The 15,302-nt window shown below is 45.5% G+C and overlaps 1 protein-coding gene across 1 annotated transcript; it reads left to right on the top strand.

The window, feature by feature from the left end:
* Window positions 1–47: 47 nt before the first annotated feature.
* On the top strand, window positions 48–14,997 carry atxn7l2a (ataxin 7-like 2a). Its single transcript, XM_072666327.1, has 10 exons — window positions 48–179; window positions 2,353–2,421; window positions 3,164–3,500; window positions 4,792–5,039; window positions 6,503–6,585; window positions 10,852–11,063; window positions 11,444–11,621; window positions 12,546–12,667; window positions 13,418–14,324; window positions 14,616–14,997. Exons 1-10 carry the CDS (start codon window positions 50–52, stop codon window positions 14,631–14,633), a joined length of 2,304 nt encoding a protein of 767 aa, XP_072522428.1. The 5' UTR covers window positions 48–49; the 3' UTR covers window positions 14,634–14,997.
* Window positions 14,998–15,302: the final 305 nt, after the last annotated feature.

The raw sequence follows: 15,302 nt of genomic DNA on the forward strand, positions 1-15,302 counted from the left end.
TGGCTCTCGGGAACGCGCATCCTGACGTAAGCGTCTCTGCCGCGCGGTGATGATGGCGGTGCGTGAACGCGCAGTTAAAGTAATGGCTGCTCTGGATCGGCGGGTGCTTTGTCTCGACGACTTCGTGGGCCAAAGCTGGAGTGTTTGGGCGGAAAGGATCAACCTGACAGCATCGGACGGTGAGTGCTGAAGCCGCTGCTCACATTTGTCGACGTCTCGGCGGGAAAAGTCGTTCGGATGCGGTTTATTTTCGTTGGAAAAGGCACGGCATCCCTAACCATGTTACCCAAACAAAGGACCTGCCAGGTCCTAGCGCTGGCCGGTTAGCGCGCCTCCTCGCCGCTTAGACTCAATCTTAGAAGAACCTAACATAGTTTCCCCAAGTATTTTCTAACAGTTTGAAGCGGTGGGATTGTTTGGTGGTCCTGAGGACAACCCACAACCTCTCCCAGTAAAGTCGGAGTGATTCCTTTCTGTGTGGGAGAGCTGGGTGTACAGTCCAGACAACTTTCTGCACTGCTTAAGCTAGATAGCTAGCTAACTTTAGCTTTAGCCGCCGAGCTAGCTAGCTAGCTACCAGCCAGCCAGCTCCCTGGGTGACTTCTTCTCTAACGCTGAATCTAGCTATTAGCATCACGGCGGCTAAGCTCCAGTAGTTTAAGCACCTGTGCAGATGCTCTTAATAAGCAGCCTGCTGTGCTTTATTTTGCCGGCCAGGTCGGCTTTGCTGTGACTAGACAGTCGCCGGTGGAGGAGGAGGAGGAGGAGTTGTGATGATCGCCAGTAGCCATCACGGAGCTGTAGTTAGCTAGCGATATCTGGCTTTGGGGAACGGCTGGTTTATGAAACGGCGGCCACTGTTTCCTAAACCTCATCGCCGGACTTCCTGTGTCCTTTATCTTTCTCTCCCCGGTGGGTTACGGGGTTCTGGAGAAGCTTTAAGACCATCTCTGTGCTGCCTGTGAAGTCAGGGTGGTCGGTGTCTTAGCCCTGCTGCTAGCAAATGGAGAAAAAAATAATGTGTCCCGTGTTCGTATTGTCTGGCATCTCTCCTCTCCCTCCCTCCCTCCTCTCCACCTCCACCTCCACCTCCCAACCTTGTGCCCGCTGCATAAGTTGATATTTAGGGTCTGTGGTGTGGTCCTACCCCCCGACCTCATTGTCCAGCACTTGTGTCCAGGTACACACACACACGCTCCCATTTGCCCCACCCAGAGGAAGATGTGCCGGACCAACGTGTCCCAACATCCTCCACTGGCACACTACTACATCTGTATAGTAATTTCAAGTGTGTTTGCTTTTATTGTCAAGTTTACGTCAATCATGCAACAGAATTCACCTTTTCTTAGAAATCCAGGGTCAGAGCACAGGGTCAGCCATGCTACAGCGCAGGGTTTGAGGGCCTAGCTCGAGGTCCCAGCAGTGGCAGCTTAGTGGACCTCCTGGGTATTCAACCCACAACCCTGTCGTAGGCATTGGTCGTAGGCTTGCTGTGAGCCAGGCTGGGTGTTGAGTACTGGTTCTGAAGACCCCTACTGTAAACGGTAATGTTTATGGGTGTGCTCTGCTTTGTAAGAGGCAACTAAGTCAATATAAATCAATGAAATGATTGCATATAAAGTAATATAAAGGGTTAGGGTTGATCTAGTCCTGTATATTAAAATACGCTTTAAGGAAGTGCTTATGTGTGTCCTTATGCGCAGCAGCCTCAGTGGACAGTGATGGCTTAGGGGTTCGAGTGCCGAGGTTTTGATCATAGGGTCCACTAAGCTGCCACTGTTAGCAAGGCTCTTATCTCCGTCTGCACCAGGGGTGCTGTAGCATGACTGATCCCCCGAGCTTTACAATTACTGTTCAAGTATAAATGATGAGGGTACATTGTCACGTTGTATTGAATCTCGTTTCGCTGGTGTGAAAATGTAGTGTTCGGAGTCTTGCTCAAGGACTCTTATTGGTGTAGTGTGGTATGCTTGCCCAGCCTGGGAGACGGACACCAGTAATGGTGTTACCCACAATGACCACACCAACCACCCTTACACATCTGTACACACTACTTCAGACCTTTTGGGGTGTTTGTTTCTGCAGCGTGCAATAAGGCACCTTTTTGTCACACACCGCAAATTCATAGCTGGTTGAAGAGCTCTAGTTAATACGTGGGTCGTACTTTGAGGACTGTTGCTGCTGTTTTCTTATCCACTAAAAATAATGTGCCCTACTTTGCACGCCCTGCTCTGTTCTGAGAAATCTGCAGCACGGTCGGTAGGTATTCATCTGGCCTGTGTTTGTGCTTCCCAGCAGAACAGAAAGCCACAAAACTCAAACACAAACTCACTCCAAGCTGTTCTGTTTCAGGGTCCGATGGGGAAGACTGCAGCAAGAATGGCAAGAAAACGACGGAAACCATGACATTAAGGAAGGAGGGTATGTCTCATCCAGTCGCTAGTCACTTACCCAGGTGTTCGTCCATTGCACTCCATTGCACGCAGACTTTCCCTCACTTAAAGAAACGAGTGAACAGGGTAGAGTGTATAGGGTATATTTGCACCCTAAAATAAAAGGGGCTTCAAAAGGTTCAATAAATGATGCCATGATGCCATGGTTCTGTATAGACGTGCACTATACGTAAAAAAAAAAAAAAAGACACGCCCGCTTCTCTGGAGTTGGTTTGGAAATCAAGAATTATAATATAGAATTTGCTTTCCCTTTGCTGCCTTTGCTTTACATTATTGAATTGGCCTTCCACTAGATTTTGGAACATTGCTGTGAGAATTTGATGGCCATGAGAGCATTAGTGATGCCAGGTACTCATAGTGGAAGATTAGCTGTAGTTCCACTTCAACTTCATCCCAGAGGTAATGGCTGAAGCTCCAGCGTTCTAGAGAAGTCAGTTCCACTCTTCCACAGCCCAGTGCGTATGAGGCACCTCCATAGCTTCCTGTTATTTAAGCAGTGATTTTCTATAAAAAATAAGCAGGTCATGCAGACGGCCTGGGTCAGTAATGGTAATAGGTGTACTGGAAAGTAGCTGAGCTCGCTCAATAAAAGGAGAGTCTGGATACTTCTATATGTATAGTCTTATGTTTATAATGTTTATAGAGACGTGCAAGTATGAAGAACTTGGTCCCTTCAATGTGATCGTCATTCCCACTTATACTCTTCGCAGATATGTCCATCTTCGGGCACTATCCTGGACATGATGACTTCTACCTGGTGGTGTGCAGCCACTGCAGTCAGGTGGTCAAGCCGCAGGCCTTCGAGAAGCACTGTGAGAGAAGGCACGGGTCTGTGGGGAAGCTCTATGCACACTTGCGCTCCACTCCACCTGCTGCCCAGCAGCGGCCACACCCCCGCCATGGACACACCCCGCCCGCCCCGGGGCATGGGACAGCCTCCTGGAGCGGTAGGAGCCAGGGCTCTGGCGGACCACCACGGCCCTCGCCCCAGTCGCCTTCCACACCCCCGCAGTTTAGACACAGCAAGACCAGCAAGGACGCAGTTCGGTGAGTCACAGACGTTGTTGCTGTTCTGCAGACGTCTCTCTTTTTAGCTCTGCTGGTACCAGTTTCACTCTACACCACAAAAAATGGGAAAATTTATGGCTGTCATGCAGTGTACGCCTGCTTAATGTGGATGTACTGATGTAACACATGAACGCTTACACCGAACAGCCGTAACATTAGTACTACTGACACTTGAATGAAATGAACATCTCCAAAACATCAGACAGGTTTTGTGGGATGTTCCCGGTGTGCAGTGGTCAGTACCAACCAAAAGTGCTACAAGAAAGGACAACCAGTGAACCGACAGCTAGATCTTGGGCACTGAAAACTGTTTGGTGCTCATGGAGGCCCCACCTCACAACTTGCAGGCCTGAAAAAGGATCTGCCAGATACCGCAAGAGACCTTCAGAGGTCTTGTGGATTCCATGCCCCAAATGATCAGATCGGTTGTGGTGGCTGAAGGGGGATTTGCTCAGTATTAGGCAGATGGTGCTAATATTATGGACTAATATATTGGAACACACACACACACACACACACACACACACACACGCGTGTAATGCGGGCATAACTGGGTGAATGAATGTCAGATGTACCAAACGTGCAGCTGGTTGGATAGCTAGCATACTATGCTTACTAAGTTGGCTTTAGCTCACCAGGTTGCTCACCTGAGGCACCACGTTAGACTTGTGATTGGTCAGGGTTATGCAGACGTAAGCCTGACCATTTTGAGGACAGCCCTTTCTACATGAAGAGAAGAGCAATACTGCTGAAATTCAGCAGCCGTTTGGTTATTCAGAAGACATACTTTGAACATTTGCGCTAGGGGCCCTGAGGGGCCAGATTACCTTAATTAGGAAGAAAACTCAGATTTGGGTTCCCAGGGGCTTTAAAAAAAAAAAAAGTGGTATGAATTGAACCACTCCTGCATGTAGATGACAGTTGTGATGGCACATCAAAAGCAAGTCTTTTTTGGTACGTATTGTTGAAAGCACAGCATGCCGAGGCTTGTTTAGTTTGAATGACTCATAGAATGCTGGTCCAAAAAGCGGTCTTCTTTTTACCAGAGAATCTGTCAGAAAATTTGTCTTGCCGCAGACCATATATGTTTTTGCCCACAGATTTTGCCCAAGGTTTTGATTGCAGCATCTTGTGTGGTGTGACTGGTCGCACACCTTCATTGAGAGCGCTGTGTAGTTCACCACATAGTTTGCTCTTATTTACGCTCCTCAGCGTCAATTAACGGAAATCATAGAATGCCTTTTAATTTCTGTCTGCTTTTCTCCACCAGCCTCTCTCCTCTGGACAAGACCTCCAGTTCTGGTCACTCGGAGTCCTCTGTCTTCAAGCAGCCGCCACCTTTGGAACCTCCTCGAAACTCTCCTCCCCCTAGCTTAAGAGACCCACCCTGGCCTCACGGAGGTCCCTCGCCCAGCCGACCTGCGGCCACAGAGAAGTCACCGAGCCAGAGAGCGGAGACCGGCTCAGCCCCTTCCACACCTGGGCACGCTCGAGGTACCAGGCCCTATAAGGTGTCCAGTAAGTACCTGTAAAAGAGACCACACACCCCTTTCAGCCTTCAGCATGTGTTTTAGTGATGCTGAACTGCATCCTAAATATAATTTGCTTCTCCAGGTATGCAGTCCGCACAATTCATCATCATTGACCCTATTAAAGGAATATTCCAGCGTTTTTTAACCTAATCTCTTTGTTCCACCTCCATAGCATATGATTGTTTATCGTGAACAATACTTTCCCTGTGCTTGGTAAAGAACAGAAAGTCTGTTGACTCATAACACATTTGTAATAGAAGCCAAAACAGGCTTACAGTAGGTGCCAATGCTTCAGCAACTGCCCCTTGGCTTCAGTAATGCCTGTTTCAACTCACTGCGTTTTCTTTTATAAAATAACACTAGGTGTGCAGGAGTATTGTAATATGTGTTGCAATACTGTATCGAATCTCAGTATTGTCTCAGATTGGTGGCAGACAGGTAATTTAGTATTGTTTAAACACCATCCACTGGCTGGAAAGTGTTGTACGGTCTTCAGATCTCTTAGGCCCCATTGCAGGTTTTTCCCCTAAGAATTTGATTGAGAAAAAAAAAAAAAAAAGCAAAATCACCTTGTTTACAGTATTGCAATATATATATATCACTATATTGATTCTTAATCTCTGTATTGTGAATCTCATAGCCAGGTTCTTGCCAATACCCAGCTACTCTGCTGTCCATTGGAATCACATGTGCAGTACATTTTTAGCAGTTAGGGGCTAGGCTGGAGTACTGTTTGTTTATGTTGTGGGTTTATTTATTATTATTTTTTTAAAACCTATATATATTAAACCCTGTTGTTGCTGTCACACAAGTCTTGTTCATCAATCCCCCCCCCACACACACTTTTCCATGATGAATGGACCAGTAGAAGAGCATGTTTACACCTGGCATTAGCAGTGGTTTTGGTGATCGGATCACATTTGAATTTCCGTTGTCCCCGTAAAAGCCCAGGTGTAAACACCCCAAAACGCATTGTGATCAGATTACGGATCACTCGATCAGAGGTGGCCACATTTAATACAAGTGCGATCGGAATGCGTTTTCTGTGAAAATCAGATCTCATTTGGTCACACTAGGGATGTAGTTTAATGATTAAGTGTAAACAGAATCTGGGCAGCGAATATCCAGTCTCCAGATGCTGTCCAGAAACCAAATGCATGCCAATGCCTGGTGTAAACGGGCCCAAAATTCTCCAAAATGACTTGGAATAAATCTTTTTATGCTGACTTCCACTGAAAGCATTTTTATTTTCTTCCTCTTTAAATTTGTCATTTGGAGATGCAAGGTTTTTGTGTGGCCGTGACGATATATGTATATATCGATATATTCTTGTATTCATTGTTTATCATCATTGTATTAACGTACTGCTCGCCGTGGTTAATGTATTAATGTGGTTAGCTGTTTGCCTTGTTAAAAAAAGCTAAAATGTACCTGTATCTGTTTCTGCAGAAAAAGAATGTGACCTGGACAAACACTGTGGCGTGTTGGATCCAGAGAGGAAGAAAGTTTGTACACGGCTGTTAACCTGCAATGTAAGTTTACTTCTCCGACCATTTCCGGAACATTTCCCCTCAAACACGAAGATTGCTGCTAATGGACTAGACTGAGGGATCGTAAGCTTTTCATAGTTGACCATAGTGAATGAATGAATACCATTAATGGGGAATTTTACTGGCTGACTTTTAAAGATTTCTACATATTTCAGTGGTAGATGTAAACAGTCCTCCTGAGTAGGATCTGATGTGAGCTGGTTCATTGTAGAGATGCTGACTGACTCATGCTTCTTTACAGTGGTAGTGAATGGAACCAGGCATCACCATGACTACAATACAAATTTAGCCATTTTATTTACTATCCAAACCCACACGTGAACATGCACACATGCCTTCTGAGTTTTACACCGATCAGCCATATTAGCCATTAGCACCACTGACGAGTGATATGACAAACATTGATTATCTTCATCTACAGTGGCATCTGTTAATGAGCGGGATATTGGGCAGCAAGTGAACGGTCAGTTCTTGAAGGTGAGGTTGGTGTTAAAAGCAGGAATAATGGGCGAGTGTAAGATTCTGAGCCGCTTTGACAAGAACCAAACTGTGATGTCTAGACGACTGGGTCAGAGCATCTCCAAACTGTCAGGCAGGTCATGTGGGGTGTTCCTGGTATGCACTGGTCAGTGGACCAAGAATAAAGAATGGACTACCAGTGAACCTGTGATTGGGTCATGGGCACCTGATGCTCATGGATGCCCCACCTCACAACTTAAAGGACTTGGATGTTAGCAGCAGCAGAAGCTTTTGGTGCCCAATACCATGTCCTGAACGGTCAGCTTTGTTGTAGTAGCACAGAGGGGTCTACTCCGTATTAGTGGTGCTAATGTTATGGCTGATTAGTATATGCAGTGTTGACAGTGGGGTTTTTTTGGGGGGGGTTTAAAGGGATAAATCTGAAAAAGTAAGTTTTATTTGGGGACTATTTTGCTGTACTGAGCCTTCCGTGTATCCCTCTGTCATAAATTGCTTGTTAAAAATTGCTAAATCTTTTAAACTACGCTAAAACAATGTCTCAGGGGTTTTTCAACAATTTTCTGCAATGACTCAACAAGCTTTCCCGACGTCTGGTTCTGTTTACCACAATCTAGAGCTTCTCTAGATCTGAGCATTTCACTTTAAGCAATGACGTTATGTACATCTCACCCCACATTTAATTACGCAGTAAATTCAGGGCACCAGTTGTTTGTTTAACATTACATACTGTTCCCTATCCGCCGTCTTGAATGCCTTTGAAACCATGAACACACAAAAGCAAGTATTCTCTCTGAATTCTCTCTTGTTTCTGCTTTTCTGAGGGCGAGTGTTGTCGTCTCGTACCGCAGGTTATCCTACGATACGAGCGGATTTGGTTCTGCCTCTGTAGACAGACAGGAAGTTGCATGGAGATGACTTGCAGGAAATGGGGAAGGAATTACAGGAAAAGACTCTTTTTAGTGCTTTTACACTTTTTGAACTCCCGCTCCAAAGGAAGGAAACTTCGAAAATGAGACCCAGTATTTTGAACAATGCGCGATGTTTGCATGGTTCAATATTAAGACTGCTGTCTGTGTAAAAACCAGGTTGGACATTTGCACTGTTTGAGGTGAACTTGGACATCCATTCTTCTTCCATAATGGGGAAACACCAGTATCAGGAAGGGTCTCTCTTAAATAAACTGGTTCGTCCTTGCTCTGTCTTTCAGTCGAGCTCGGTGACACTAAACTACACTGTTTTTGGAGCGAATAGGTGAGCTTGCACAGCCCTTCTAAACTATGGCTCTCTTAACTGTACATGGCTTATTTGGCCATGTATTAAATTGACGAAGAACAGAAATCGGACATCTCATGATTTTGAAATTCGTCCTCATTTTGAGAGAGTCAGCATATGTGATTATGCTGTATACTGTTATAATGACCAAGCCTAATCATAGGAGAGATTGGTAAAGGGGGGGGGGTGAAACTGTGTGTCTGTGTATACATACACATACATATATTTAATTTTAATTTTATTATTACTATTATTATTATTATTAAGCCCTGCTCACTGGTGCACAGTGGCCACATCAACAATTAGAATGTTTTAAAGACCGCAAAAGCAGTTATATTCAGATGGAAGAAATGTACAACGTCAGGGGAGTGTGGAAAGGCCTTCAAACCATTTCTGGACACACAAAGTCCAACTCCCAAGTGGCGGGGGACCAGAAGTGGGTGAATGATCTCAATCTATTTTTCAACAGATTTGATCAATCACCTAGCCCTGCCCCCACACAGATACCCCTGCTGTATCCCCACTCAGCAGCACTACCATCATGCTGCCCTCCCCCTTCTTCTTCTCTCAGAACTTTTGGCTCACAATCATCACCATTATCATCCCCTAATGGCTCATCGTCTGGCAGCATCAACCACCCATTCACACATTCCAGCACCCAGCCCCCCTGCTCCAACCTGTCCTTCACAACAACCCAGGTGAGAAATGAGCTGAGGAAGATCAAGCCTAAGAAAGCTACAGGTCCTGATGGAATCAGTGCCAGGCTCCTCAAGTCCTGCGCTGATCAGCTGTGCAGGGTAGTTGAGCATATGTTCAACATGAGCCTGAAACTGGGAAGAGTACCACAGCTGTGGAAAACATCTTGTGTGGTACCTGTGCCCAAAACACAGCACCCAAAGGACCTAAACAGCTACAGGCCGGTGGCACGGACTTCCCATCTGATGAAGTCACTGGAGAGGCTGGTCCTCAACCACATCCGCCCTCTGGTGAGCCCATCCATGGACCCTCTTCAGTTTGCCTACCAGCCTGGTGTCGGGGTGGATGATGCTGTCATCTATCTTCTACACAGAGCTCTTTCTCACCTGGAGAAGCCTGGCAGCACTGTGAGGATCACCTTCTTCGATTTCTCCAGTGCTTTTAACACCATACAGCCAGGGCTTCTAAAGGACAAGTTGGGACATTGTGGAGTGGACAGTCACCTGTCAAACTGGATACTGGATTACCTCACCAACCGACCACAGTATGTGAGGGCACGGGACTGTGTCTCTGACTTGGTGGTCAGCAGCACAGGAGCCCCTCAAGGAACGGTCTTGGCACCGTTCCTCTTCACCCTGTACACTGCTGACTTCATGTACAGCTCACCGACCTGTCACCTCCAGAAGTTCTCTGATGACTCAGTGATCGTCGGCCTCATATCCAATGAGGAGGACAGCGAGTACAGAGAACTTATTCAGGACTTTGTGGACTGGTGTCTGCAGAACCACCTTCAGATAAACACTGGAAAGACCAAAGAACTGGTGGTGGATTTCCGCAGGTGCAGACACCCCCCTCCATCAGTGAACATCCAGGGTATGAACATCGAGAGTGTGGACTCTTATAAATACCTGGGTGTTCATCTGAACAACAAACTGGACTGGTCAGTCAACACTGCTGCACTCTACAAGAAAGGCCAGAGCAGACTCTACCTGCTGAGGAGATTGAGGTCCTTTGGAGTGCAGGGAGCACTCCTGAGGACGTTCTTCGACACAGTGGTGGCATCTGCCATCTTTTATGGAGTGGTCTGCTGGGGCAGTAGCATCTCGACGGCAGATAAGAAGAGACTGGACAAACTCATAAAGAGGGTCGGCTCTGTCCTGGGGTGCTTCTTAGACCCAGCGCAGGTGGTGGGAGACAGGAGGATGACAGCCAAGCTGGCATCCATGCTGGAGAACAGCTCCCACCCCATGCATGAGACTCTGGCAGCACTGGGCAGCTTCTTTAGCGACAGGCTGCTTCACCCCAAGTGTGTGAAGGAGCGGTATCGCAGGTCCTTCCTTCCTGCTGCCGTCAGACTGCACAACCAACACTGCTCCCAGCGGACCACATACACACACACTTAACTACACACACATGTTCGTGTTCAGGGAATACTATGTGCAATTAAGAGTCTTTTGCTGTAAATAATATTGTTATTGCTTTTTTAATTTTTATTTCTTATTTATATTGTGTATATAGTGTAAATTATTTATCCAAATTTTTGTAACTGAATGTCTTGCTATCCCTTTCTGCTGTTACACTGGGAATTTCCCCATTGCGGGACTAATAAAGGACTATCTTATCTTATGTATGCAGAAACAAGAATAAAGTCTCACCCTAATTTTGGTTCTTTTTCTATAGCGGATGTTGGTTAGTTACCAAATTGGTGTATCCATAGGTCCTAACTTCAAAGATCAGCTCACAGTAACAGATTTGCTAATGCCAGCACTAAACACAGTTGTAATGTTTCTGCCCCTGTAGATCCACTCTGTTCACCAGCGGCGGAAGGTTGAAGGCAGAAGTAAAAACTTTAACCAGCTGTTGGCGGAGCTAAAGATGAGTTCCAAGAACCGTGAGCGTGTAGCTCAAACCCTTGAGGGTCCGGCCGCCCCATCCCCCAGCTTGGAGACTCCTAGAGAACCCACAAACTCCCCACACTGCAGAAGGCCGCTGACCAACTCTCCTGCCTTCAGGTTAGAAGACCATGGGAGCACTCTGGCCTAACCTGTCCTTCTGTCTGAAGCTTTTTTCTTTGTGCCAAGTCAAGTGTGATAGGCTAGTTATCAAACCGCTTAGAGGTGGTTTCTGAAAAGTGTGCATGTGTATATTTAGCTTGGTGAGTAACATCACTACCCACTGCTACCCACCTAGCCTGGGCAAGAACACTACACTGTACCACTTGTCCAGAGTTCTTAAGCAAGGCTCCTAACATTATATCCGCCTATCTCTAGAACATTTGCCAAATTGCATAAATGTAAGAGAAGGCAATATGGCACATATAGAACATCACAATGCACACGTCCACGGTGAACAGGGTGAACAGGTCCTAAGACTAGTTTTCTCACTCCAACAGGACACGGACGTTATCGGAGAGTACCCCTGAGGAGGAGAAAGCAGTTCGAGAGGAGGGGGGTGCACGCGCGCCTTCACCTCTCACTCAGGGCCGGATCTCCAGCGACGAGAGCGAAGGAGAGGGTGCTGAGGAGCCCGCTGACTGGCATTCCACCCCGTGGCATCCCAAACCACTTGCGGTAGTTTTTTTTTGTTTGTTTGTTTATTTACATACTAATATAATAATAAAAATATGACTTATAAAACTGATACATTTTATGAACTGGACACCAACGTTTATACTATATGGACAAAAGTATTGGGACTCCTGCTCATTCGTTGTTCATTTTGAAAGCAGCAGTCAATTAAAAAATAGTTTGTCCTGCTTTTGTTGGAATAACTGTTTCTACTGTTCAGGGAAGAAGGCTTTCTTCTAGATTTTGGAGCATTGAAAGAGGATTTGATTGCATTCAGCAACAAAAGCATTAGTGGGGTCCAGATTTTGGATGATCACCACCCCATCTCATCCCTAAAGTATTATATATATACCATCATTCCACAACAACACAGTTCACTGTTCCACAGCTCAATACTGGGGGGCTTGATACCCCTCTAGCAATAGCTTCATGTTTATCTGCTCCAGAGTGTCCTATTCTATTGGTAGTACTTCTCTACAGGGACTAGACAAGCTGTGTGTGCATGTGCACATCTGTTTCAGCAAGGGGTGCAACTTAAAGCAGCTGAATGCATTCATTAGAAGGTGTGTCCACAAACTTCTGTCAAATGGCGTATTTGTAAACATTTAGTGATTTAATTAATCATTTACTGTTTACAGTGTTTTTATATAAATGTATTCATTATATTCTTATATTTGTTTATATTATTAGATATTTATGTATTGTATTTATTAAATAAAACACATTCCAAAATGTAAACTGTTGATGTTCAGGATTGGCATCTTTTTATTGCTTTTTATTAATTAAGCTGCAACCAGATAAAGGTCATTGAAACCATTGATTCCAAACATTGTGAAGTGCCTACAGTGTGAGACTACTACTACATGTATGAGCTGGACACCAACCACAGTTATTTGTGTTAATCACAGTGTGTTTGTCCTCTTTCAGTACTGTACGTTTGGCAGTTGTGCTCTGGGTCACGGCATTTACACGTTTGATCGGCGATTGCACCATCTGCGGTCTGCTGTGAGTGCCATGGTGGAGAGCCATCTCAGTGCTCACCTGTGGAAGTAAGGACCTTGTTTGTTCTACACATGGTCTACATTTCACTATGTTGGTTTCTTTAATGGCTTGTAATGGATTGTATCCTCTTTTTTTAACTAGATTCTGACACAGCCGTTCATTCAGACCTTTTAAATATTGTGGGTGAATTATCTATAGCCATACTTTCTAACAAAGTGGACAAAGTTAAAGTACTGCAGTTGTTTTTGAGTGATTTGATGTGATTTTTGTCTTATGACTGTATGTTAGGGATATTTGAAGGGTGGTGGTGGGCTGATTAGGAACAGCAGCAGTGATCTTTTGCTGCTGGGGTTCCCTTTGTAAGCCACTCTTACTGTGGCTGTCCCTTAATGAAGCCTAATCCTGAGCCTAATCCAGTTTAACTGATTAGAAAGCTGTTCAGGAGCCACCCAACTCCTAAACCAATTACTGAAGTTTACCCTTGAGGAGCCTTTCTAACCCATTAACAGAGTTGTGGGGGTTTTTTTGTTTGTTTTGTTTTTGAACTTCCCAAACTGCTTCTGATTTGTGTTTTTAACGTGTTATTTCATTTGCTGTTGAGTGGTGGTGTGTATCCATATCTATCAAAAATAGATGGTTCCTGTTCTAAAGTGTATATTATTAAAGGTTTAATGAATATACTTCAGTATTGTTGCTGGATTTGTAGTATATGCCAGTTATTAAGCATTAAGGGTTTTTTGTTCTCTGGCTAGGTTTACTTATTGCTGTGTTAATTACGTTCTTCTTCCTCTCACCAGGAAAATACCTCAAGCGTCAGAGCCTCAATCCCAGAGTCCCTCTGCCAAGCCTTCAGCTGTTCCTGCCTCCCCTTCCTCCACTTCCCATCATTCCAAGTCAAAGGCAGGAAGTCACAGCTCCCCCTCAGTCAAGACTTCCCTATACTCCTCCCAGGGACCAGGCAAGGAAGCCCACTCGCAGAGTTCCTCCACCAGCAGGGCCTACAGTCAATCTGAGAAGTCCGGGGGCAGCAGCCAGTCTGCGGCAGCTCACTCCAAGACCCCTCGGACAGCCAGCCAGCCGGGGGGTCCAGGGCGGCCCAAGAACCCCGTGGGTCGACCCAGCAAGCAGCAGCTGCGCCTCAGGGAAGCAGAGCAGGCTACGCCCGCAGCCGCTCTGCGAAAGCGGAAGGCCTCTCTGAGCGAGGCCGACACGGTCAGCCCGGACAGAAACTGTCTGAGCCCGGACCGTGATAGAGATAGGGACAGGGACCGGGACCGGGTCCGGCCACCTGTGTCCAGTAAAACATCCCCAGCTCCTAATCCAACTTCAATACAGACAGACAGGCCGACGCCTCCATCTCACGGACAGACCAATGGATCGCTCTCCCCGGGGAGCAAGCCTCCACGGCCACAGCTGGGCCCCTCCTCGGCCGAGTCACCCCACGGCCCTTCGCCTTGGCCGTTTAAGCGGACTCACACCTCGCCCCCGGACCCGCACGGCCGGGGGGGAAACTCAGGACACCACAGCAGGGTTCCCGGCTTCGAGCACAGAGGCCTGGGGAAGAAACGTAAAAGCAGCGACTCATCACCTCCCTCCAAAGCCCACCGGCTGCCCACCTCTCCTCACTCTGGCTTCTACCCCTGGAAAGAGAGCAAAGGGTCGGCACTACCTGTAGGAGGGGAGAAGAAGCTCAGTGCACCGAAGGTGAGGGTTGGTTGGTTTTTGAAGGGTGTTAATTATCATGTTTGTTTTTGATGTTTTAATGCTGGTGAAAAACTCTTTAAAAGCATTTTATAAATATCACTTTTTAATCAATATTTTTAAGAAATTTAAGCATTAAGTTTATATAATGTATAAATAATGAACAAATACGAACCAATGGTGGCCTTAATCATAACGGAGTAGAAATGTGTTTTTACTACACTAAATCCAAATAACCTGGACTAATTCATGAGTATAATCTGTTTTAACAACTGTCTTTGATTCTCTCCACAGCCAAAACTGCATCGCTGAGCAGGCCAGCCTTCCAAGCCACTAACTGAGGAGCCCTGCTAAACTGTATGGACTGTGGACTCAAGACTCCAAATGTGTGTGTGAATGTGTATGACCAGTATGTGACTGGTTGTCAGAAACTGACAAACTGGTTGTGAGTCTGGATGTGTTAGGTCAGTGTGGATGAGAGATTTATTATTTTTTTTGTATGTTTGTTTGTTTTTTCTTTGGCCAATATGTGAATGTCTGTGAGCATGGGAGAGTGTATGACAGAAGATGGGGGAGTGAATTTCTCCGTAAATTCAGAAATACCTCACAATCTACTGGATATGCTGCTATATAAATGTTGATTTATAAAATGAATTAAAATATTCTTTATACTTGACCCATGATGTTTGTTATTTATTATGTACGTTTTAAGTTATAGTAGCATAACTGGGAGTAATTACAGTGCTCATAGTAATAGTTAAGATAGTATTAATAGAGTAATACTTTTACTAGTAGACATAGTATATAACTGTATTGAAAGGGCTTCTCACAATCGTGTATGTTTAAGTTTTACTAGTACCAACAGAATTCATTTTAATTTATAGTTGCAATATTAATACAATTGCAGGTAATGTCAAGGTCTAGTGTTAATAGTTTTAGTTGTAATACAATCACTTTTCAATAGCAGTGCTAATGGTAGTA

The sequence above is a fragment of the Salminus brasiliensis genome, chromosome 21 (assembly GCF_030463535.1).
Source record: "Salminus brasiliensis chromosome 21, fSalBra1.hap2, whole genome shotgun sequence".
Lineage (NCBI taxonomy): Eukaryota > Metazoa > Chordata > Actinopteri > Characiformes > Bryconidae > Salminus > Salminus brasiliensis.